Below are 26,496 nucleotides of genomic sequence, written 5' to 3'. Positions count from 1 at the left end.
TGCGGTTACACCGGAGGCATACCGGAGGCGGTTCAGAGACACTGTTAAATTGGCTGGCGATTCCTACGTTGAGTGGGCATGTAAGGTGCACCGCACAGCATCTCACTGGATGGCGGGGTGCCAAGCCGTGTCTGGGGAAGAGGTGCTGCAGCTATTCCTGTTGGAACATTGCTTTGACAAGTTATCAGCAGGAGTTAGGGAGTGGGTTCGGGACCGTAAACCCTCCACCCTGCATGAAGCTGCTCGCTTGGCAGATGAGTATACGGATGCCCGCAAACTGGACACTGCTACCACTAAGCCCCCTGCTAAAGTGGAGTACAGACCCCCGGCCACCCCAGCAGCTGCCATTTACCAACCCCCGGCACACCGCTATGCCACACAGCCTCCAGTCACGAACTACCCTCAGACAGCCCGGTTCACCTCACGGGATTACTCCCAGCCTATCCGGTGCTTTGGATGTAAGCAAATCGGACACAAAAGGTCGGAGTGTCCCCTCAACACGGCCAACCAAGCACAGTCCTGGAGGAGACCCGCCGGCGGAATCCCACGTAACCCTCAGCCCGCTGCCCACTGCGTAGAGGATCAAGAGTGTTGGGGCATCCTACATGAAGCAGACCCCGTACAAGCTGTCCATCGGGATAACCGGCAACAGCACCGGCAACTGGTTAAAGTAAATGGGAAGGAGGTCAGTGGTCTACGGGATACTGGTGCTACCATGACCTTGCTCCAAAAGAACTTGGTGTCCGAGAACCAGCACACTGGAGACACTGTGGCTGTGAGGGTGGCAGGGGGCACTGTGTTCCGCCTACCTGTTGCCCGGGTACATTTGGATTGGGGAGTGGGCGCTAGACATGTGAATGTGGGGGTCATGAGGGATTTACCAGCTGATGTTCTCCTTGGAAATGACTTGGCCCCCCTTGTTTCGGCCTACGCTCCCATGGGTCCCGTTGATGTTAACCCGGTGACTACCCGTGCCCAGGCCCGTGCCACCGAGACCGACCCACCTGCTGCTGAGACCCAGGTAAGACTCTCTTCCCCGACTTATACCCTAGACCAGACCCCCTTGAGTTGGGATACCCCAGAGACGTACGGGAGGGAAACCCGGGAGGATCCGACCCTTCAGAAGTACAGGGCTAGGGCAGACACTGGAGAAGAGGGAGTAGATGGGGAACGTTATGAGTGGATGGGGGATAGGCTATATAGAATCCCCAAACCTGCCCAGAAAAGTACTGCCCTTCCGCCAAATCGGCAGCTGGTAGTGCCTGCGAAATACCGGCAAGAGATTCTGCGGATTGGGCACGATGTACCATTAGCTGGACATCTAGGGTCCCGCCGCACCGCTCATAGGATCACCCAGAATTTCTTCTGGCCCAATTTTAACCGAGATGTGCGGGTATATTGTAGTACTTGTGACACCTGTCAACGGGTGGGTAAGCGGGGGGACCACCCCAAAGCTAGGCTTATGTCTATGCCTGTCATTGGGGAACCCTTTTCCCGCATAGCCGTTGACATTGTGGGTCCCCTTGCCAGGGCTAGTCCATCAGGTAAGAAGTATATTCTCACTGTGGTGGACTATGCCACTCGTTACCCAGAGGCAGTAGCACTGTCGAATATAGAGGCAGAGACAGTCGCTGATGCCCTAGTTAAGGTTTTTACTAGGGTCGGGTTCCCTAAGGAGATTCTCTCTGATCAGGGGACCCAGTTTACCGCGGTGCTCACCCAGCAGCTGTGGAAGGTGTGCGGCATTAAACCGTTGCTCAGTTCGCCTTATCACCCCCAGACTAACGGTCTCTGCGAGCGCTTTAATGGCACCCTCAAGCAAATGCTGAGGACCTTCACGGACACTTGCAGAGACTGGGAACGATTCCTGCCTCATCTGCTATTTGCGTACAGGGAGGTGCCCCAGGAGTCCACTGGGTTCTCTCCCTTTGAGTTACTCTATGGGAGAAGAGTCCGCGGCCCTCTGGACCTCATTAGAGGACACTGGGAGGGAGAGATAGAGCAGGAGGGAACCCCCATCGTGCCATATGTTCTGGAACTCCGGGACCGCATGGAGAAACTGTCTCTGATGGTAAGAGGGAATCTCCAGGTGGCCCAGGAAAGACAGAAGGGGTGGTACGATCAAGGTGCCCGGCAGCGGGTCTTCCAGGTTGGACAGAAGGTTTTGGTGCTCAAGCCTGTGAAGGCCAACAAGATGCAAGCATCTTGGCAGGGCCCGTATAAAGTGTTATCCCGGGTGTGTGATACTACCTATGTTATAGCCAGCTGTGCAGATGAGAGGATCCAGCGATCCTTTCATGTGAACATGCTGAAGGAGTATCAGGAGAGGCCAGAGGACGTAGCCGCAGTATGTGCCCCTGCTGCAGATGACCCAGAGAACTTACCCCTACCCGACTTATTAGAGAAGGACCCCCAGACTGACCTCACTAGTCTTGTGCAGCTAGGGGACCGGTTGAACCCTACCGAGAGGGTACAGGCAAGACAGCTCCTGTGGGAGAAGCAGGCGACGTTCTCCCAAGAGCCCGGCTACACTACCCTAGCTGTACATAAAGTAGAGACTCCTGGACAGAATCCCCTGCGACAGCCTCCCTACCGTATACCCGAAGCAGTCCGAGAAGGAATGCGGAAGGAGATACAGGAGATGGCCCGGCTGGGAGTGATCGAGCCCTCCGATAGTCCTTGGGCTTCCCCTGTAGTCCTGGTACCCAAGAAGGATGGAACCACCCGGTTCTGTGTGGACTACAGGCGGCTCAACGAGAGGACCACCACTGACGCCTACCCGATGCCCCGGGTAGACGAATTACTAGACCGTATTGCTAGGGGGCGCTATCTGACAACCATAGACCTGTGTAAAGGCTATTGGCAGATTCCCCTGGCCGAGGATGCTATCCCCAAGTCGGCATTCGTCACCCCATTCGGCCTGTACCAGTTTAAGGTCATGCCCTTTGGGATGAAGAATGCTCCGGCTACCTTCCAGCGTATGGTGGATAGACTCCTTGATGGCTTCCAGGAATTTGCTTGTGCATACCTGGACGACATTGCGGTTTACAGTGGGTCCTGGGAAGAACACCTTACCCATGTAGGGCTGGTACTGGACAAGATTCGGGCCGCTGGCCTGACCTTGAAACCGGACAAGTGCCATCTAGGTATGGCTGAAGTACAGTACTTGGGGCACCGAGTGGGGTGTGGGAGCCAGAGACCGGAGCCAGCCAAGGTAGAGGCTGTGGCTAACTGGCCCACACCTATCACTAAGACCCAAGTACTAGCCTTCCTGGGGACGGCCGGGTATTACCGACATTTTGTCCCCGACTACAGTACTATCGCCAAGCCCCTGACTGACCTGACTAAAAAGAACCTCCCCAAACAGGTCCTGTGGTCTCCAGCTTGTGAAGCCGCGTTTCAGGCACTGAAGCAGGCCCTTGTGAATGCCCCTGTCTTGGCTGCCCCAGTTCCTAACAAACGTTTTCTCATTCATACAGATGCTTCCATGTATGGACTGGGGGCTGTACTGAGTCAAGTCGGGGAGGATGGAGGAGAGCATCCTGTCGCATACCTAAGCAGAAAGTTATTACCTCGGGAAGTAAGCTATGCGGCAGTGGAGAAAGAATGTTTAGCCCTGGTCTGGGCACTGAAAAAGTTGAACCCTTATCTATATGGACAGGAATTTTCCCTCATAACGGACCACAATCCCTTAGTCTGGCTCAACCGGGTCTCAGGAGACAATGGTAGATTGCTGAGGTGGAGTTTAGCCCTCCAGCCCTATAACTTCACCATCAGCTACCGGCCCGGTAAGCTAAACGGGAATGCCGATGGATTGTCCCGGCAAACTGATATGCCTACCACCACCCAGTCCGGTCATCCCCAAGTTGACCCGCCAAAGGGTCAAGCCGGGTCTGCCGGAGTGTTCCACAAGGGGGGAGCTATGTGACAGACCCTTCGGTCAGGACTGAAAGTGTTAACTTTATTTTCTAACCACAAGTGGCTGGCTCCAGCTACAATCTAATTAATGCTTAGCATTCTATTGTTTGATCACCTCCAGAGAGAAAAACGCCTAAGTGATAAGGAGAGTCAAGAGTGTCCTGTGGTTGAAGTGTTTAAGTAATCTAATCCTATTGTATCATGTCAAGGGCGCTTCTCCCTTTTATCTAATGTACAACATTCTTTCAACCCCCATCTGTGGGGGGGTCAAAAACCTGTATAAATCTGTATGCTGCCTTCAAATAAAATTATTATCCTGTTTTAAACCTGAAATGTGGAGCTTGGTCTCATGTTTGCAGGGAAACTGATCAAGGTTGTGAAGTGCTGATTCTGTATGCAGGACATTGTTCATCTGGTATTAACCCTTGGTATACAGTTGGTACCGTAACAGATTGTTCATCCACAGTCATTTTTAATTTTTCATTGTTGGTACAGCTATTGTAAGTGTTGTACCAGGCCTGGAGTCCCTCCATGCCCCCACGCCATACCAGGAAGATATCATCAATGTATCTGTAATAACAGATAATTGATGTGCACGTATATGACCATAAGTGCAAATTCTCAAATTGTGACATGTAGATGTTGGCGTAAGCGGGGGCCATGGAGGAACCCATGGCCGTACCGGCCACCTGCAGGTAGAAACTATTTTCAAATCGGAAATAGTTCTTAAACAGTACTCAATTAGTGAAGTTATGTATTCCACAGGAGGGCCTTCCTAAAGGGGGTTGCCAGTTAGATGCTCCTGAACTGCCTTTAGTCCCTCCTGGTGGGGTATGATAGTGTACAGACTGTTGACATCCAGACTCACGAGTAAATCGTCATGCTGGATGTCAACAGACCGTATCTTCCTAATGAAATCATTTGTATCCATAATGTAAGACCGTATCCCTTTAACCACTGGTTGGAGTAACACATCCACAAATTGAGCTACAGGTTGTGTCAATGAATCACGTGCCGAAACAATCGGATTGCCCGGTGGATGGTCCAAGGTTTTGTGGATTTTGGGGATGGAGTACAGAATGGGTACCTTAGGATATTTGGTGGTGCAAAAATCTTGAATGTGCTCAGATAGAAAACCTTGTTCAAACCCCAATTTTATAAGGACATCCAATTGTGTTTTATATGTACCAGTGGGATCAGTAATTAATGGTATATATGTGTTTGCATCAGACATCAGTATGTCAGTCCTATAATCAGTGTAATTAAGCACAATGGCCCCGCCCTTATCGGCGGGTCTAATTACAATATAGGAGTCAGCCTGGAGAGTTTGGATGGCCTTTTGTTCATCCCTAGATTGTGTTTCCACAGTGTTTCTGTTCTCTCAGTAGCAAGATCTTGAGAAACTAATCTGAGACAAGTTTTAGTACTGGGACTACTGTCAAATGTAGTAGGTAGCTTACATTTGAGTTCAACCTGAGTTTTTGCACAAACTGTTTCTTTATTCTGAAACAATTCCCTGATCTTTAGAGATCTATTGAGTTTGTATATATCAAGTTTAAAATCAAATTTGGATACTGGTACACTAGGGACAAAGGATAAACCCCTATTTAGCATTTTACACTCACTTTCAGTGAGAGTGTGTGTGCTTAAATTGATATTTATGTCCTCTGTTGTGGACATCTTGGGGGCCTGTGTCTGATGCCCCGCCCTCCTAATATGGGGTCTGTTGTGTCTCCCCCTCCCCATGATCGTGTAGTCACCCCTAAAAAATGGGTCGGTGTAGAATGTAATCTAGATTCATGTTGAGAATGCTGATTGCGATGTCTAAAAGAGTTAGGGGGAGTAAAAGATGTACCTGGTGGGTTCCTCTCAGTATCAGTAGAATCTCCACCACTAGTGTCTACAGTATCAAAGTGTACTCGTCTGGTTCTTTGTCTCCTCCTAGATTGATTGCTAGTAGTGGTAGTAAGCCATTTATAGACTTTGCCCTGTGTGTAGTCACTATTAACAGTCTCTAGCTTTCTGTTTTTGAAAGTAATCAATTCACTTTGGTATTTATCAATTTGAGTTTTTATCTTAGATAGCCAATTCTCCTGGGGGTCATTAGTAAGTGTGATGTTATGCACAGATTCAAATGTTTGTATCTCAACCCTCACCTTGCCCAAAATAACTGTAACCTCTTCTATGAGGTATCAGGTCAAGAGAACATTTATTCAATATGAAACACCATTTTTTTCTAAATTCGGGATTATCACGCCCAATCGTTGGTATATTGTGGACTCTAAAACCCCTGGGGATGTGGCCTGTCCTATAATAATCTGACAAGTAGCTTCCATGTAGAGCTAGATCTACCTCTCTTTTCTTCAATTTAAGCAGATTGTAATACAGATTAACTGGGGTCTCACCGACTGTTTTAGAGATGGATGCGAATAAGATCCGGTTGGCGTCATCCGGTGTATATGACACGGTTCCTGTCTGTGCAGCCATAGCCTGGATGGTCATGTCCTCCACCTGGGTATCCAAATCTGTAGGGATGCTGATTTCTTGCACCTGCTGTGACATCATGCTGCTGTAAAAGGATGGTGAAAATGATGATAGTGTAACAACACAATCGATCCACTGCAAATAAAGTTAGTGTAAATAAGTAATAGCACTGAAAGTAGTAGTCCCAAATAAAGTTGGAGATATAGGATCAGTAGGTCAAAAGCAGGGGTTATCATTTGGTCATCCAATAATACTTAACACAGTCCAGTTTAACCCACCAAGCGTCGACAGCCTGGGTGCAAAGATGAGGCAATGTACAGGAACAAACGTTTGCACTCACAGGTCTTTTTCAAATTTTTAATGTGGAATATTTTCGGGGTATTAGAACCCCTTCATCAGCATACAACAGTGAACACATACAACCCTTTTATAGTGTTATACAAATAAGTGAAAGAAAAATTTTTGCGCCAAAAGAATATCGTCAGTGGAACGCATGTATATATATATATATATATATATATATATATATATGTGTGTGTGTGTGTGTGTGCAATGGAGACCTTTTCAGTTGAGAAAAGGCAAAAACAAATGTATGCAATATTAATATTTAATAAAGGTTTTAACTATGTATTTACAGTAAATATTTTACATTCCAATGTACTGCACATAGCAGAATATGTTCTAAATATTTATAAATAGATATTCTTATATATATCTGTATATATCAAAACCTATATATAAAACCTATATATAATCATGTATATATATATATATATATATATATATATATATATATATATATATATATATATATATATATATATATATATATATATATATATATATAGGAGCAACAAAGATGGAAGACTTGCAGGATTGATTTCAACCAAGTGGTTTATTCAGGCATGGGTGATTGAACACTCAGTGGTATACAAGGTGAGGTGTTATTGATCTGACGCGTTTCGCGCATGTGCAATGCGCTTCATCAGAGATCATATATATATATATATATATACATACATACATACATACATACACATATATACTGTATATACAGTATGGATATATATTGTACAAAATTAGCATCAGATATATGTAGAAATATGTATTTAGGAATAAATAGAACATTATCTCATATGTAAAGATCATTGAAATGTGAAATATTAATATTTACTAATGGGTTAGGGCATATGAGAATATGCAATCGGGTTTGTGTGCACGTAGGGTGTTTTTTTTTTCTTTTTTTGCTCTATTGACTTGTAAGTTCGGCTTTTTGCATGCATCTGGTAAGCACACAAGTGATATTTTTTTACTTTCAACTTGTAATACTAGTTCTACCCAACATGTGCAAAAAGTTAACTTCTAGCCCAGTTAGCGCAAGAGTGAAAGTGCTAAATAGTGTTCAACTCATAATCTAGCCATGACCCCCATACTAGGCACTATGTTCCGTTTGAATAAATACATGACACAAAATATGGGGAAAAAAAGGCTGCAGCTTGCTTTATTAAACACAATAAATAATATAACCATAACAACCAAATAAGCAGATAACAAATTTACATAAAATCCCCCCAGGGTGCTTGCCCGGTCAAGAAGGGCACACCCCCATGTACCCCATTCTCTCCTGTCAATCAAATAGGAGGTAACAACAATCCCAACTTTGATTAAACCACCATAAAACAGGCAAGCACCCCCACCACAGCTCGACAACCTGATGAGCACTGCCACCAAAATGGCCTTTATGCCCCCATAAATAAACAAACCAATCCCAATAAACCATCAACAGGTGGTCACATCCCCAATAGAGCCTCATCAGCAGCCACTCCACAGAAGTTAAACTCGCAGCCAAAATATCTTACTGAACTACAAAAGGGTAAGCCACAAAGACAAACCTTCACAAAATTAGATGAGCCCTTACACCCCTGATCTTGTTTAGTCTGACCAAATCCACAACCAGTGGTAGGATTCAGCTTGTGCACCAGTTGATAAGAACCTGATCCAAAAGTAATAAAGTGAATAGGATCTGCAATTCAGAGGAGTTAGAAAAACCTGTGCAAAATTCTTGGAATTCCACCGAGACCTGGTTCTAAAATGCCAGAATCCCACCACTGTCCATATCCGCTCTATATCTGAATGGAGCAAACAACTACACCCCAACTCCATAAGGTCCACAGAACATCAAATCCAAAGATAACTCACCAACAACTCACACACAGCTCATTCAATATGAATCAACAACCAAATAGATGCCAAAGAAGTTAGCAATAAACCAACCATCATCACAAAATTAGGCTACAGCCTCCTATCCCATAATCCAGTGCAATGCCCACCACCAGCCACAATAATGCTAGTTGTAATAAGCCACCAGAATGATATGCAATAAGAAGAACTAGCTAGTTTAGCCGGCTTAGAACCCTCATACTTCTTAGCACATTGCATTCAAGCAACCCAGTGAGCTACAGACATCTTAAAGCAAAGGATAATAACTCAAAAGTCCCTGGTTAACCCACTCAGAGCCCAACCTTCTTCTTCTTACACCTCCAATACCCCCTTTCAACCCTAACAATGTAGACATATAACCCAAATTTGAAAAAAAAATGCTTGCAAACAGAGCCAATCTCCCATGAAATCACTCCTCCCCAAGCAACACTTAACCCCCTGTACTATCAATCATCACCAAAGCCTAGAACATAATACAGCAGAATGAGAGGCTCCACCTTTCCCCCATCACTATAAACCATAGGCAACTTCCACAGGTAGACTCACCAGACCCTGTCAAAAACCATTGTCAGGGAAAAACCACACTCCCCAAACCTAATCCACTTCGACTACTGTTTCTCCATTCCAGTGCCAAGCCACCTACACTCCACACCAATACCCAATCTCACAGAAAAGGCAACCTTGGGTCCTCCAGTTTCATTCCCATAAACAATACAATGTAAGACAATGTACACCAACCCCAATATAAGGCTAAATCGCACCAACTACTTTGAAGGAACCCATTTCCAGAATACTCAGAAATTGGTAAAGACCAGCTGGATAACTGAAGGATGGCCCGCCTCCAGAACACAACAAAATTAGATGCAGGCTAGCTACCGACCATTATATATATATATATATATATATATATACACACACACACACATATATATATATATATATATATATATATATATATGAATCTGCTAGTGAGTGCTGGGTTTTTTGTGTCTTGTGTTAATGTTTGTAATGCTCCCCTGCGGACCTGACACCCAGGTTGCTCGGGGGTTAACTGCCTGGGTTGCTGGGAACTTTGCAGCTGTCTGTCAGGGTTCAGGGCTGTGGAGTTAACAGTGGCTTAGGATGTGTACCAAGTCCAGTCTGTGAGTGCGGTCCATTTCTGTGTTTTGTATTTACATAGGGGAGGTTACAAAAGCCTGTGTCACCCTGGGAGGTTCCCAGTTGGTTTGTTTGGAAGTATGCATTGTGTGGGTGCTGGTTAGGGTCCCAGGAAGGGGGAGACCTTGTCGTGGTCCTGGGCTTGATCCTTTGGCGCCAAATGTAACTGACTTCCCCCAGTTTTGCTTTTAAACATTGCTGTGAATCTGCTAGTGAGTGCTGTGTTTTTTGTGTCTTGTATATATATATATATATATATATATATATATATATATATATATATATATATATATATATATATATATATATATATATATATACACACACACACACACATATATATTATTATTATTTTTTTATTTTATTTTTGTATAAGAATATCGGCTATACCAACACATATATAACGACATATGCATATCGCACATGCCAGGGACCCACCATCCCTGATAGACCACAGTCCAAAACACAGAAAATGAAAACAAAACAAATCACACACTCAGGAAACTAATCCCAACAATAGGGAGATAACAATTCAAAAGAAAAGTAACAGGGAAATAATATTTTCCTTAGAATGTTTTGCAGAGAAAAAGGCCCCAACATAAAAGAGTGAGAAAAAGGGGAACACAGATCTAGGCTCAAACCCAACAAAAGAAAGTTGAAACCAGGTCAGATCTAAATGGTCCTAGTGCAGAGAAGATAGATACAATTCCTTTTTCAATAGCAATAAAATAAATAGGGAGGCCCAAACCAGCTGACCTGATAAAAATCTCTTCCCCAACAGCCCCTCATCCTAAACCATAATGACCGACCACCAAAGGCCTATCACTACATTTACTCAAACAAACCAAATAATACCAAATCCAAACTGAAAAACCATTCACTGATTCAAAATATACCACATACTCCACAAAGGACAAGCCAACTAAAAATTAACACCCCAGACCAGGAAGGATAGCCACAGATAACCATGCTAACAAAACCTAGAACATCATTTACACCCAAATGTCCAAATAACACCAAACCATGTCAACTGGAGCAAATCATTGCTATTCGCCCAAAACCCAAAGCAGAAACCCTGATTACACAGCCCATCACTCACAAAATGCTCAACTGCACCTGCCATGCAACAACACTTTCCACCCAGCAAGACGGCCCTTTATGTGCAACCGTGCTTGACAAATCTGTTTAAAATTAGGATCCAGACAGTGTGATTTGCATATAGCTATCTGGAGAATAGCCCAACAAGATAGGAGCCAGGGGCAAATGCTCCTGAGTCTGTCGAGCCCTGAAGTACACGCACATGGAAGACAAGGTCAATGCACCCACATACGAAGGAATCTTCCAGTGATACACATATCTACCCAAGCCCTAAACAAACCAAACTAAATTCAAACCTTCTGCCTCTCTACTAAGCCCTACCAAAGCATAGCCAAAAGGATCCCCATAGATATATATTATATATATATATATATATATATATATATATATATATATACCCACACAACATAATAAATACAATTCAAACACAAAATGTACCAGCACAGATAAGACCTATCCAATAAGCGTAAGCCCATACAACAACAAAGCATCTCTTCATCCCCAAAGTACACAGACGAAGTTGGATGCAAAGAAGTCCTCGGCCTCCCACTTTCCAACGCCACCATCAAACCACTGAGCAACCCTCCTGAACAGTTATCCACTAGGCCACATAACCAGACCATGCCAAATAAACCTACATTTTTCACTCACCCAGCTCCACATGTGGCAAAAGTACTCCAAAACCATACTTGAAATCAAACATTGTGAGCTTTCAACTGCTCCCTTGCTTAACACACCACTGATGCCATTCCTGACATCTGGGCAGCTCTATTAGCAAACCCTGCAGTCATCCAAATGTTCACCTTTGATGATAACTATACCATCCTTATTCACCTGACCCCTACCAAAGACATCAATTATGTGTGCTAGGCATCCAGCAACCGTCATTGTTGTAGCAGTGACCACTGTCTGATCTACCATGTTACTCCAGAACTGCTGCATGTATCTCCCTGACCCTCCAGCCACACCCCTGAAAAACTCTGTCCTGTGGTGGATGATGCAATTCACATACTCAGACACCCGACCCTGTACCCCCCCAACCACTCACTTCAAGCTACCTGCACCTCCCAACTGCAACCTCCCCCCTTCTCTATCTCCCCACTACGTAAACCCTGTGAACCCTTTACTCTGCCAATCAACCTCAATACCTAATGGGCGGATCTGAATTAGCTAAGAAAACCCCAGGATGGCCACCTCCCCAAATGTAAATTGAAGTCCCATGCCAACAGAGCTAACAATGCTAGACAAAGCCCGTAGGCCAAATCACCTCATCCAAACTCTAGCTATGCCCTAACAATACATCACCTACATGAACCCCGCCAAATCCCCATCATTTTTTTTTAAATGAATCCCTCTCACCTATCTCGCTGCCCTACTTCACAGCCCCTACTTACCACCCTCCACCCCAGGTCACTCACTACAACCCTAACCTGTTACAGTCCCATCCGCTATCAACTAGGAATACAGCTGCCCCATTGTAACCTCATGTGGCTTCCTAAACCCACAACACCCTTTGCCAAATGAGCCCAAAACAATTCCCACCCCCAAGCCTTCTGGCTACCCGTCACCACTGGTCCTCAACGCCAGCTATCCTGATGCGCCCCAACTTCTCTGATATCCCACTTTTCCAGCGCCAGCCTCCCATACCTCAGGCCTACCGGCTTCCCCCCCGGCAATCCTCCAGGATGTGCAGCTAGGCCCAACTGGCCATGGTTCCTCCTACGGACCCCTCCTGTTGCTGAACAAGGCTTCAACAGGCCAAGCCTGCCTGTACTCCAAGCCTGCCTGTACTCAGCTCTGGATACCACTCTGACATAGGCCAGCAGCAACCAGCTAAGCATTCCTGTTATGAGCTACGGGTGCCCCTCTGCTGGCTTCTCAGGATCAGCTGCCAGTCATCGGCTCTGGATGTCCTCCTGCCATAGGCTATCATCAACAGCCAAGCATGTCATTAGCTCCGGATACAGTTTCACAGGAGGACAGCTCCAATAGGCCCCGCTCTGCTGTCACCTGCTCCGGTCACTGCGCTGAAGGAAGACTGCATAAACCTGCCAAGCCTACCTGTCATCTGCTCCTGCACTCAGTAGAACATCTCACACTGCTCTGAAAGGTGGATTAACACCAGTCCACTCATCCTTACCTGCACTGCAGTTAAGCTCCTAGCATGCCATCACCTCCAGACTGCTCCATGTTACCAGACACCTAGCCTGCCCCCCAAAACGGATTCCTAAAGAAAACCACTGCTCCTGCCAGTTGCAAAATAATGCCAGATCAGATGAAACTGCAGTTCCACTGCTCCTTGTAGTGAGGTGTGTGAGGAGAAGCAACAGCTTCTCCTCACATGTTCTGGTCCCGAGAATGCTTCCTTTCCCGCTTTCCAGCAAAATTTATCCTCCTTTAGCCCAACCTACTGACCTCATAGTAACCCCACCACATGGCCTCAATGGGGGTCATGCAACCCTTTCTTCAATTCTCTCATACAGGGTTTCTCTTTATTGATATTTTACTACAAATCATACTTATTAATTGTAAAAAAAATAAGGTTAGATGGTAGATTTGAATGTTCATCAAGGGTAGTTTAAAGTATTCACATTTTCTTATGCTTATGTCTATTTAAGTAAATAATTTAATGATTCAATAATTGTTTGTTTTTTACATTTTTAGTTACAGAGATATATTAGAAAGGTTTACTTGAATGACCATGAGGGAGAGAAGATTTATTTCAATGATAAAGGAGAACTGCCCTCAAAGTATGACATTGTAAACCGTATTGTCCTGCCCAATGGGACCTTCTTGCAGAAACGCGTTGGCAGCTTCAGCATTTCACATCCAGAAGGACATCAGCTTCTCATCAACCAGAGTGACATCTTATGGAAGAACATTGATAATCAGGTCAGGGTTAAATCATCTGCAGCGTTGGTTGAGTTTGGTCAAAATTAGAGATGAGCAAGCTTTTGGGTTCCCTTTTTATGTGCATACCATATAATATAATACCATGCATATAATATTTTTAAGACTGAAGTTCTAATCTACCATATATGTGTGTATAACTAAATACTTTGTTCATTTTATATATATATATATATATATATATATATATATATATATATATATATATATATATATATATATAAATAAACAAAATTGCAAAGGCACTTGAGCGATAAGGGGTTTATCACTGCTCTTTGTATTACTAGTTGAAATTAAATTACGCTTGAGTGCAATTGAATTCAAAGTGCATCAGGATAGCGTGACTTCAGAGCTCTGGTTGACTGTTAAGCTCAACAAAAAAGTGTCACAAAATACTTAAAAAATACATTACAAAGTACAGTTACACTCATAATGACACTGTCTAATACAACATAATCAAATGTATTTTTTTGTTGTTATTTTTTAAATATTTTTTATTGAGGAATTTCAATTTAAACATCTCAAAATATAGTGCAATATAAACATTGCATACAGAATAACTCATATATACATAACATAATGGACATGTGAAAAAAAAATACAACAACAATTACATTGCAACCAAGTATAGTGAGAGATCATATACACCAAATCATATCACAACATGTACACTAAGTTACACATGCTTCAATATAGCCAAATAGTATAGCCGGAAAGCACCCAGAACCTATAACTATAGTATAATAGTTATATTAAGTTAATTGTTAGTTTAAACTAAGTTTTTTTTTTTAATTTCACAGCAACGATTTTATTTATTTTGAGATAGGGATATTGTAATTTTAATTTAAAGATAGGGGGTTGTTAGGTTTATAGTTATTAGTTTAATTTATTTTTTTGCGATGTGGGGGCCTGGTGGTTTAGGTATTTTTAGGTTTATTTAGTAGCGGTGATGTGGGAAGCCAGAGGTTTAGGGATTAATAACTTTATTTAGTGGTGGCGATGTTGGGGAGCGGCGGAACAGGGGTTAATAGCTTTATTATAGTGTCAGCGATGTTGGGGTATGGGGGAATAGGGGTTAATACCTTTATTATAGTAGCAGCAACGTCGGGGAATGGCGGAATAAGGGTTAATAACTTTTACTAGTGGTGGCGATGTTGGGAGAGGGACACGTCAGGGATGCCCCTTTCCCCTTTAATCTTTAATTTAGTCATGGAACCATTGCTTAAAATACTCAGAACAAGGATACCAGGTATAAATATTGAGAAGGAAGAGAGTAAAATTGCAGCTTACGCAGATGATTTATTGATTTTTACTAAACAATCGGCAAAATTTTTTAAATTAATATGTCACTTAGTAAAGCTATTCGGACTAATATCCGGATACAAAATTAATAAAAATAAATCAGAAGTGTTATGGATACACAAGAACAAAGATTCAGACAATCAAACTTTTAAAGAAGTAAAACACTCATTGTTATATCTCGCACTAAAATTCTCGGAGGACCCAGAAGAATTATATAAACTTAATGTGAAAGAAGCAGTTAGGAAATTCTCAGATACCTTGAAGAAGTGGGAAACCTTGCCTCTATCTCTCTATGGTAAAATTAACTTAGTTAAAATGATAGCACTACCTCGACTGCTTTATATTTTTCAACATATTCCTTTGCTATTAAAAAATTCAGAAAAGAAGGAAATAAACTCAGCTATTAGATCATTTCTTTGGGGGAATAAGAAAGTAAGATTAAACCATAGGAAACTGACACTACCAAAAAAGTTACTGGGGATGGCCCTCCCGGACATAGGGTTATATAATCTTGTGACAACAGGAAAAATAGCGATTGACTGGCTGTTAGATATCGGTCATTTCACCATACTAGGGATTGAAAAACAATTAGCTAAACCTCTTTACTTGAAAAATTTACTACATTTGGAAATTAAAAAACTTCGGCCTAGATTTAGAGTTTTGAGGTCAAAGGGGTGCGTTAGCTACGCGTGCTTTTTTCTGGCCGCACCTTTTAAATACCGCTGGTATTTAGAGTTCACCGAATGGCTGGGTTTTCAGTGCGTTAGGCTCCAAAAAGGGAGCATAGAGCATAATTTAACGCCACTGCAACTCTCGATACCAGCGGTGCTTAATACCGGAGTTAGAAAGATCCCATTGAAAATATAGGATATGCAATTGACGTAAGGGGATCTGCGGTATGGAAAAGTCGCGGCTGAAAAGTGAGCGTTACACCCTTTTTTAACTGATTCCAAATACCGGCGGTAGCCTAAAACCAGCGTTAGGAGCCTCCAACGCTGGTTTTCACGGCTACCGCCAAACTCCAAATCTAGGCCTTAGGATTTATTTTATAGGTAAGTATTTAGTTTTAAATAGGAATAATTTATTTAATTATAGTAATTTTTTTTTCCGATTATTTTAAATTATATTTAAGTTAGGGGGGGTTAGGGTTAGACTTAGGTTTAGGGGTTAATACATTTAATATAGTGGCGGCGACATTGGGGACGGCAGATTAGGGTTTTTTTCTGCGGCTGGAGTTTTCTCGTTAGATTTCTAACGCTCACTTCACCCACGACTCTAAATACCGGCGTTAGAAAGATCCCATTGAAAAGATAGGATACGCAATTGACGTAAGGGGATCTGCGGTATGGAAAAGTTGCGGCTGGAAAGTGAGCGTTAGACCCTTTCCTGACTGACTCCAAATACTAGAGGGCGGTAAAAACCAGCGTTAGGACCCTCTAACGCTGGTTTTCACGGCTACCGCCCAACTCTAAATCTAGGCTTTCCTCTTTATTTTAGAAGAGTAGATGTATTAAAAGATTCAATAATAGCATGGCATAAATATGTAATAAATTAGGGCTGAAATTTGCAGTTTCTAAATTTCTGTCAATTAAGGGAAACCAAGAGTTCCAATTGGGCTTTTTAACAGAGGTGGGGTCAAAATGGGGGGAGCACGGTCTAATTAACGTGACACAAGTAATAAACAGGGAACAATCTAGTCCTAAGGTCATAGATTTTGAGACGGCCCAATCGCAATTTCATTGTAGGAAGGAACATTATTACGCATATATTCAATTAAGAGACTACTGTCAGAAACTTATAAGAATACACGGGAAAGACTGGGAATACCCAACTCTACTGCCAGTCTTTAATGCATATAAAAATAAAAATGTTTCCATCTCACTCTTATATGACATTCTAAATCAAATAGATTATGAGGAACAAATAGGTAAACTCATAGTAAAATGGAAGGATTTATACTTCCCGAACCTAACATCGGAGACCATTCTAAAAAGCATAGAAATGGTAGACAGTGCTACATTAGCAATGTCCCTCCGTGAACAGCATATAAAAGTGATATGGATGACTTACATAACGCCAGAAGTATTGAATAAATGGGGAAAAGGACACAATAAATATAAATGGGAGAAATGTAGAAAGGAGAACGCCAACTTAATGCACTGTTTATGGGAATGCCCTAAACTACAAAGATTGTGGAGAATGGTAGTATTTTGGGCTAACAAAATCTGTAATAGCCAAGTGATATTGCAAGCAGAACATGTTATTTTTTTAAAAATTAAGAAAGCAGAAGCTACAAACTGCAATACATTTTTTTAATGCTAATTATATTAAGCAGAAACTTAATTTTGAAAGGGTGGAAGGAGGGAAGAGCACCTTCACTTAGAATAGTAAAAAATACAGTGTGGAAACTGTTTATGATTGAGCAAAATGATATTTGGTTTAATGTGGAAGTAAATGTTAGCCTATTTTTTGAAAAGTGGAAGTTCTGGATTAAGGCTCAGGATAGAGATACTCAAAAGGAACTTATTTCAAGATTTGAAAATACTGTGTAGATAATGGAAAGTAGACTCAGAGGAGAGTGGTTATGAGTTAGGTGGGAATGACTATAGGATAATGATGATATTAAAATATGTTTCTCTTTTTTGTCTTTTCTTTCTTTTTTTTTTTTGGAGTTATGTAAATAACAATATAAATGCATGTGACTGTATGTTTTTCGACTCCTGTCAAAATACAAGCTTGTTTGATCATGGTAAAACACTAATAAAAATGATTTAAAAAAAATAAATAAAGGGACACAAAAGTTAAAATTACACAAATTATTTTTTTCTGATAGAGCTACTACCATTATTAAACTAAACACAATCTTTGATACGCACACTTTTTGAGGCACCAGCTCCTACTAAGCACTGGCAAAAGTGCACAATAAAAGGTCTATATGCGTTTTGTTTGAACACTTTGATGGTCGCCACAATATACAGGTGAAAGGAAAATTGAATTAACTTTGAAAAATTGCCAAAAAATCTACTACTTATTTGAAATTCAAAGTATTATTTTGTTGTCTTCGAAAAAAAATAAAAAAATAAAAAATAATAGTTATGTTAATTGTTAGTTTAAACTATGTTTTTTTTTAATTTCACAGCAACGATTTTAGTTATTTTGAGATAGGGATATTGTAATTTTAATTTAAAGATAGGGAGTTGTTTGGTTTATGATTAATAGTTTAATTTATTTTTTTGCGATGTGGGGGCCTGGTGGTTTAGGTATTTTTAGGTTTATTTAGTAGCGGTGATGTGGGAAGCCAGAGGTTTAGGGATTAATACATTTATTTAGTGGTGGCGATGTCGGGGAGCGGTGGAACAGGGGTTAATAGCTTTATTATAGTGTCAGCGATGTTGGGGTATGGGGAATAGGGGTTAATACCTTTATTATAGTAGCAGCAACGTCGGGGAATGGCGGAATAGGGGTTAATAACTTTTACTAGTGGTGGCGATGTTGGGAGCGGCAGATTAGGGGTTAATAAGTTTATTTAGGTGTCTGTCGGGGTGGAAGATTAGGGGTGTCTAGACTATGGGTTTATGTTAGGGTGTTAGGTGTAAACGTAATTTTATTTTTCTTTCCCCATATACATCAATGGGGTTGCGTTACGGCAATCGCCATTCCGCGCTTTAAGTGTTAAATTTTTTTTCTAACACTCTCTCCCCATTGATGTATATGGGGAAAGCGTGCACTCTTGTGAGCTGCTGATGCAAAGCTGAATACAGAGAGCGTATTGCTCTCCGCATTCAGCGAGGTCTTGATTTGTACAGCTAAGATATATGGGGGCATATTTATCAAGCTCTGAATGGAGCTTGATGCCCCATGTTTCTGGCAAGCCTGGAGACTAGCCAAAAACAGCAGTTATGAAGCAGCGGTCACAAAGACCGCTGCTCCATAACCTGTCCGCCTGCTCTGAGCATATTGCTTGCCGTATTCAGCAAGGTCTGGCGGACCTGATCCGCACTGTCGGATCAGGTCCACAAGAACTTTGATAAATAGGCCTTTAATTCTTGAAACACAATGCACAAAATTCATATTTTACATTCCTATGTTCTTTACATACAACATAATGTGCTTTTATATTATGAAATATGTATATATATATATATATATACACGTATATATATATATATATATATATATATAGTGGGGGGAAAAAGTATTTAGTCAGCCACCAATTGTGCAAGTTCTCACACTTTTTTTTTTTACTTTTATTTATCTCCAACAATGCATACAATTGTATAAGTTACGTGTCTGCGCCACGCAGGGCAGAATATCATATTGCATGCTTAGGGACAAATAACAGACGCAATTAGATCCATATCCACATTATGTAAATCATGCTGGTTCCATATCACTTGTAGAAAATTTGTATTTGTACACATCGCTGGGGTTTTAACATTTTAAACATAATAAACTAAACAATAATAAACTAAAACAAACTACAGCTAGCACTTTCTCCTATCCACCTACTTAGGCGTTAGGGTATCTTACAAATATTACACAAGACCCTGTGTGCTATCCCCTAAATTTCAGAAAAATTCCTAAGAAGGATTGCAAACCTCCTAACTAAATATATTGCAGAAATATTAGCTAAAGACTAGTTCTTGCAGGATGCGTCAGTGTTACACCTTATTGTCTCCTCTCCATGGTGGGGAAGGCTAGTATGCCCTTATTCAATATCAAGATGGCCTCTCTAGATTAGTTTGATATAGAGAGTTATAATATAGACAATACCCACACTATTGTACAGTATTGGTTTATTAGCTCTTATTTGGCCTATAAGGTATGAAAGTATTTCCAGACAGGACACAGTATGAGCGTTTATCGATTAGAGTGGGTATTAGTGAACATGTTTTGAAAGGATGGAGTGTGTCATGTAGGGGCACTGTGCAAATATATGTATCCCAGATTATAGTGTGGGGGATTTGGCAATAGGTTTGGGGATATTGCAATGAGGGTTGTTTTGGGGTTTTTTTTTGTTTGTTTTTTCCTTCCTTTTCTCTTTTTTTTCCCTCTAGTCATGTACATTGTGGTGAGTCAGGGGAAGATATGCTAGGAATGCTAATTAAATTATGGGAATGTAATTGAAATGGAGTATCAGTGCCATATCAATCTTATAGCAATAGTGTTATTCTAGGGTCTAGCAATGTGCATTTAGAAGGCCTCTGCAAAGTAGGAGATGGTAGTGAGTTTGAGTGGGGTGGCCGGGGTGTAGATTGAGTGTTATGCCTTTGGTGATGCAAAGATTGCCTCTTCTGAGGTAGATTTGGAGGCATAGTGAGTAGGCCAGCATCTTCTTTTGTAAAAGGTGGCATAGAACATGATATGTCTAAATACTGCCTATTTTAGATGCTTAAAAATATTTTGCTTCATGAGATTAAGTGCTAGTAAAGTAAAAATATATATATATATACACACATAAACTAAGGGTTATAACTAGAAATATAGCTTCAATATTAAACATTGCAAATTTTTCAAAGTAAATCCAGGAGCAAACAAACATTAGGCTAGCATAACAAGGTTGTTGCTACTGAACCATTTAGCACTCTGCGTAAGTAAATCTGTGTCCCTTTTACATAGACTTAATTAAACTCTGCTTATATTAAAACAAATGCAGCATGATAATTAATAACAAAATTATGTCTATTTGCACCAAGATTCAAGACATGCATTTACTGAAATGTTCTCTTTTAGATGAAACCCAAGTGAGCTACAACTAATGGTTATATTTAAATAACAATAGCTAACAGGGCTAAGACAGACAGTATGCGGTTCCAAAGCAATTCTGTCAAACATGAGCAGGGGAGTTCACAAGGGCTCCGTGCATGCAGGAGCAGGAGTCTCACACAGCCTGCGATGCGCAGACCTTTCTATCAGGTGTTACACAACCACTGCTGTGCAGGGTTCCAGGGCAGCGTCCCATCAAAGCGGAGTCTCACACACACAGTAACAAGAGGCCAACAGGGCCACAACAATAACGGGATGCAGCTCACTTTCGTGGGTTAGTAGACTGGTTCACAGCAATTGCTACATAGTAGGATGAGTACTGCAAGAAGCCTTGCGAAATTTTTCTATCAGTGAGCATAGTAGGAATAAATGAACCAGGCTGCGTTTATTATTCAAAACGTTTGCTTAAGTCAGACAATCAGGAGAGCAGCCAACACCTTTCCACCATAACAAACTCAGCCAATACCTCTCCTGTGCCACTGTGCGGATCCAGCTCTCAGTAAGTACAAATTAGCAACCAGTCTTGAGAGCGGTGGGAATGAGGAATGTAAGTCCCATAGCAGGAGTCCCTCGGCGTCTGCAAACGGCTCTATACCTGTTTCCTGCAACAGCTGAGTCGCCAACAACAACCATCCTCTGTGTGATATTTTACTATACTGGCAGTATACAGCATGGGGGATTGCGTCTTTCAAGAGCTGATGGGCAGAAAAATAAGTGCCATGATCCCACTGCAGCTTAGATGTATTACCAGTAGTCATGGCGATCGGCATTGTGTCCCCAACGGCTGTAATAGCTTATTTTCCCTTGATGCTCACTGTGAGCTGAGTGGCACGTCGGGCAGACAGCATTTTAGATAGGCTTGAATACTGGTCTTGTCGGTCTCCGCCATCAGTGGTGGGGAGATATTGTGTGCTGAAGATGCTGCTAGCTGGATTTGCAAGATCACTGGTACAATAGTGAGCCTGTTCTTTACTGCTTGGTCTTGCTGAAATTAAACCCAGTGCAGGTGGCAGGGACAGCAGTAAGGCTGGATCGGTGGATAAATCAGCGGCCCATAGGACTGAGGGAGGGTCCCAAGTCTGCAGTGTCTCCACTGGAGCTGCAACTTGCGTGCAAGCGGAATTTGTCAAGCCCCTCACTATCTCTTGCGGGCGAGGTGTAGCATCAGTTGTGATGTTTAGCGAAGCATGACCACAGTGGCCTGAGACATTTCTTTCCAGCAGAAGAGATTGTTTCTTTGGTTGTATTTCTGCGCAGAGATCTGTGCAGGCTGTCAGAAGGTGGTCCAATTTAGGTATAAAAACAGCTTTAAATTCAGCGAGTATCTGTGTGGCCATGTCCAATCTACCAGTGGTAAATGTTTCCATTGTGAGGGGGTAACTATATACACCTTGGCGGTACAAAGCCCGCCACAGCGCCAAACGTCCTTTTCTTCTTTAACTTGCTTCTCGGCGGCCAAGGGGTGATGTTCCTTGATCCAATTTAGTTCACGGGCACAAAATTTGCCAAGGGATGCCTGGATGGTTAAATATATGGTCACTTTTCTCCCAAAGTACACGGAGCCTCAGGATTCAGTGGCCATCTTTAAACACCGCCTACCGGAAGTCCAAGTTCTCACACTTAAGAAGGTGAGAGAGGCCTGCAATTTTCATCATAGGTATACCTCAACTATGAGAGACAAAATGTGGAAACAAATCCAGACAATCACATTGTCTGATTAGGAAATAATTTATTTGCATATTATGGTGGAAAATAAGTATTTGGTCACCTACAAACAAGCAAGATTTCTGTCTCTCACAGACCTGTATCTTCTTCTTTAAGAGGCTCCTCTGTCCTCCACTCATTACCTGTATTAATGGCACCTGTTTGAACTTGTTATCAGTATAAAAGACACCTGTCCACAACCTCAAATAGTCACACTCCAAACTCCACTATGGTGAAGACCAAAGAGCTGTCGAAGGACACCAGAAACAAAATTGTAGACCTGCACCAGGCTTGGAAGACTGAATCTGCAATAGGCAAGCAGATTGGTGTGAAGAAATCAACTGTGGGAGCAATAATTAGAAAATAGAAGACATACAAGTCCACTGATAATCTCCCTCGATCTGGGGCTTCACGCAAGATCTCACCCCGTGGGGTCAAAATGATCACAAGAATGGTGAGCAAACATCCCAAAACCACACAGGGGGACCTAGTGAATGACCTGCAGAGAGCTGGGACCAACATAACAAAGGCTACCATCAGTAACACACTACGCCGCAAGGGACTCAGATCCTGCAGTGCCAGACGTGTCCCCCTGCTTTAGCCAGTACATGTCCGGGCCCATCTGAAGTATGCTAGAGAGCATTTGGATGATCCAGAAGCGGATTGGGAGAATGTCATATGGTCAGATGAAACAAAAGTAGAACTGTTTGGTAGAAACACAACTTGTCATGTTTGGAGGAGAGAAAAACACCATACCGACTGTGAAGAAGGGGGGTGGCAACATCATGCTTTGGGGCTGTTTCTCTGCAAAGGGAACAGGACGACTGATCCGTGTACATGAAAGAATGAATGGGGCCATGTATCGTGAGATTTTGAGTGCAAACCTCCTTCCATCAGCAAGGGCATTGAAGATGAAACGTGGCTGGGTATTTCAGCCTGACAATGATCCCAAACACACTGCCCAGGCAACAAAGGAGTGGCTTCGTTAGAAGCATTTCAAGATCCTGGAGTGGCCTAACAAGTCTCCAGATCTCAACCCCATAGAAAACCTTTGGAGGGAGTTGAAAGTCTGTGTTGCCCAGCGACAGCCCCAAAACATCACTGCTCTTGAGGAGATCTGCATGCAGGAATGGGCCAACATACCAGGAACAGTGTGTGACAACATTGTGAAGACTTACAGAAAACATTTGACCTCTGTCATTGCCAACAAAGGATATATAACAAAGTATTGAGATAAACTTTTGATATTGACCAAATACTTATTTTCCACCATAATTTGCAAATAAATTCTTTCCAAATCAGACAATGTGATTGTCTGAATATGTTTCCACATTTTGTCTCTCATAGTTGAGGTATACCTATGATGAAAATTACAAGCCTCTCTCATCTTCTTAAGTGGGAGAACTTGCACAATTGGTGGCTGACTAAATACTTTTTTCCCCCACTATATATATATATATATATATATATATATATATATATATATATATATATATATATATATATATATATATATATATATATATATATATATATATATATATATATATATATATATATATATATATGATACTGTTAATGTAAAATACATATAAAATACATATCTATACCTATATATCTATATCTATATATATATAAAATTCATATCTATACCTATATATCTATATCTATCTGATACTGTTCATGTAGAATACATATCTATACCTATGTATCTATATATATATATCTGATATAGTGATGTCACGAACTGTTCGACCGCGAACGGTTCACAGCGAACATAGGTTGTTCGCATCCGCGTTTGTGGGCGAACAAATGGCGATGTTCGATCCGCCCCTATGTGTCATCATTGTGGAAACTTTGACCCTTTATGTCACAGCCGCCTGACACATTAGAGCCAATCAACATCAGACACTCCCTCACAGACACTCCCAGCTACTCGGAATCCGCCATTTTAGACTCATAACGACCTTGCTTTTTTAATGAGAGGACGTGTTGTGTTTTTGCTCCTGACATTAATAGGAAAAACATAGCTAGGCTAGTGTATTTAAAGTCCATAAGGACTCCACTCATCTCTGCTGCAAGTACAGCACCCCAAAAAGCCCTTTTTAGGGCTATATTAGGTGTTGTTTTTTTTTTTTTTTTCGTTTTTTTTTTATTAGCATTTGCCTGGCTTTCAGCTGTGTGTTTAAGGCTCACAGCATATGCTGTGACTACTGCCACCACTGATATCTCCCTAACAACATTAGTTTAAATTTAACTAACCCAAAAATATAATTATTTTTCTAGTATGATTTTTTTTTCATTTTCTATTAGGCCAGTGTCACACAGCATATACTCTGGTTCATTGCTCTGTGCCAGCCAGCAGCCACCAGTATTAATATCCGTTTATAACATTATTTTAAATTAAAAAAAAAAAAAAAATTTTTGCTAGTGTAATCTAATTACATTTACTATCATGCCTGTGTCTGTCAGGCTCACTCAGCATTAATATACCTCTTTTTTTCCAGTCTTTTGGTTAATTGGTCTGTGCCAGGCAGCCACCCAGCACTCATATCTATTTTTCTTTCACCTTAATTTTAATATAAAAAATAAAAAAGTTTAAATTTGTTTGCTAGTGTAATCTAATATAATTTTCTATCCGGCCTGTGTGTTTTGCTGACATAGAGAGCCTACTGTGTTTACTTGCTGCCCTCCCTAGTCTATGAGCCACGACTCATATGTGTTTAACCTTTTTTTAATTCCCCCCCCCAAAAAAATAATTTCAATCATTTTTCTAGTGTAATCTAATAGTATTTTATATCAGGCGTGTGTGTATCCGACATACAGAGCCTACTGTTTTTAATAGCTGCCCTTCCAAGGCTATCAGCCACGACTCATATGTATGTGCTTAACCTTTTTCTTAAAATTTCCAAAAAAAAGTCTTTAAATCATTATGCTAGTGTAATCTAATTGTATTTTCTATCAGGCCTGTGTCTAACTGTCTATCTGACTTACACAGCATACTGTTGTTATAATTGCTGCCCTACGTAGCAGCCAGCCAGTGCGACCACTCATAGAGTCATATGTGCATTGCACTTCTTAACATAATTTTAATATTAAAATCTAAAATTTTAAAATATTTTGCTAGTGTAATGTAACTTAATTTTCTATCAGTCCTGTGTTTTTGTCACTTACACAGCATACTGTGTTAAATTGCTGCCCTACCTACCATCCACGACTCATATCTGCCAGCCTGTCTGCCAGGCCCAAGTAGCCAATTAGTGGCACCAATCACAATTCTTGTAACAGTAATAAAAAAAAAACAACATAATTTTTTGGACTGCAAATATTCAGTCTCCTAGTGCCATTGAATTTCATTTACCTCCTGCCTGCCACTGCCAGCCTTTTGTTCCAACCCGTCTAGCCAACTATTTACACCAATCATAATTGTTGTCACAGTCAGACAGTATAGTTATTAATTTAAATAAAAATTTTTTTTAGTGTTGATCTTAATCCTCAGTTTGCTCGTGCCTTTGAATTGCACTTTTCTACAGCCTTCCAAGCCTGTGTGCCAGGCCTACTTAAAAAATATTTACACCAATCATATTTGTTGTGACAGAATTCTAATAATTAAAAATTTAAATTTTTGGTAATAGTTGCTGTGATTTGAATCCTCAGTTTGCTGGTGCCATTGAATAGCACTTTCCTCCTGCCTTGCAGCCTGCTGTGAGCCAGGCCCACCTAGCCAATTGTTGTCAGCAATCATATTTCTGTTAACAGTATTGCAAAAATTGTCAATCATCACTGTTTAGACTGTCAGTAATCAGTCTCCTAGTTTCCTTGAATTGCATCTACCTCCTGCCTGCCATCCTTTTGTGCCAGGCCGTCTTGCCAACTATTTACACCAATCCTAATTTTTTGTCACAGTATAGTTACTAATTACAATTTAAAAAATCT

General features: G+C 41.5%; 1 protein-coding gene across 1 annotated transcript in view; it reads left to right on the top strand.

Moving 5' to 3' along the window:
• LOC128647609 (vomeronasal type-2 receptor 26-like) overlaps positions 1 to 26,496 on the top strand; it is a 281,250-nt gene that overhangs the window by 139,018 nt on the left and 115,736 nt on the right. The window contains exon 4 of the mRNA XM_053700364.1: positions 13,543 to 13,770. Coding sequence (XP_053556339.1) covers positions 13,543 to 13,770 — 228 coding nt within the window. The remainder of the gene's footprint in view (positions 1 to 13,542; positions 13,771 to 26,496) is intronic.

This window comes from Bombina bombina, chromosome 2, assembly GCF_027579735.1.
Source record: "Bombina bombina isolate aBomBom1 chromosome 2, aBomBom1.pri, whole genome shotgun sequence".
Taxonomy (NCBI): domain Eukaryota; kingdom Metazoa; phylum Chordata; class Amphibia; order Anura; family Bombinatoridae; genus Bombina; species Bombina bombina.
Note: the sequence above shows the minus strand (reverse complement) of the source record. Positions and strands in the feature narration are given on the sequence as shown.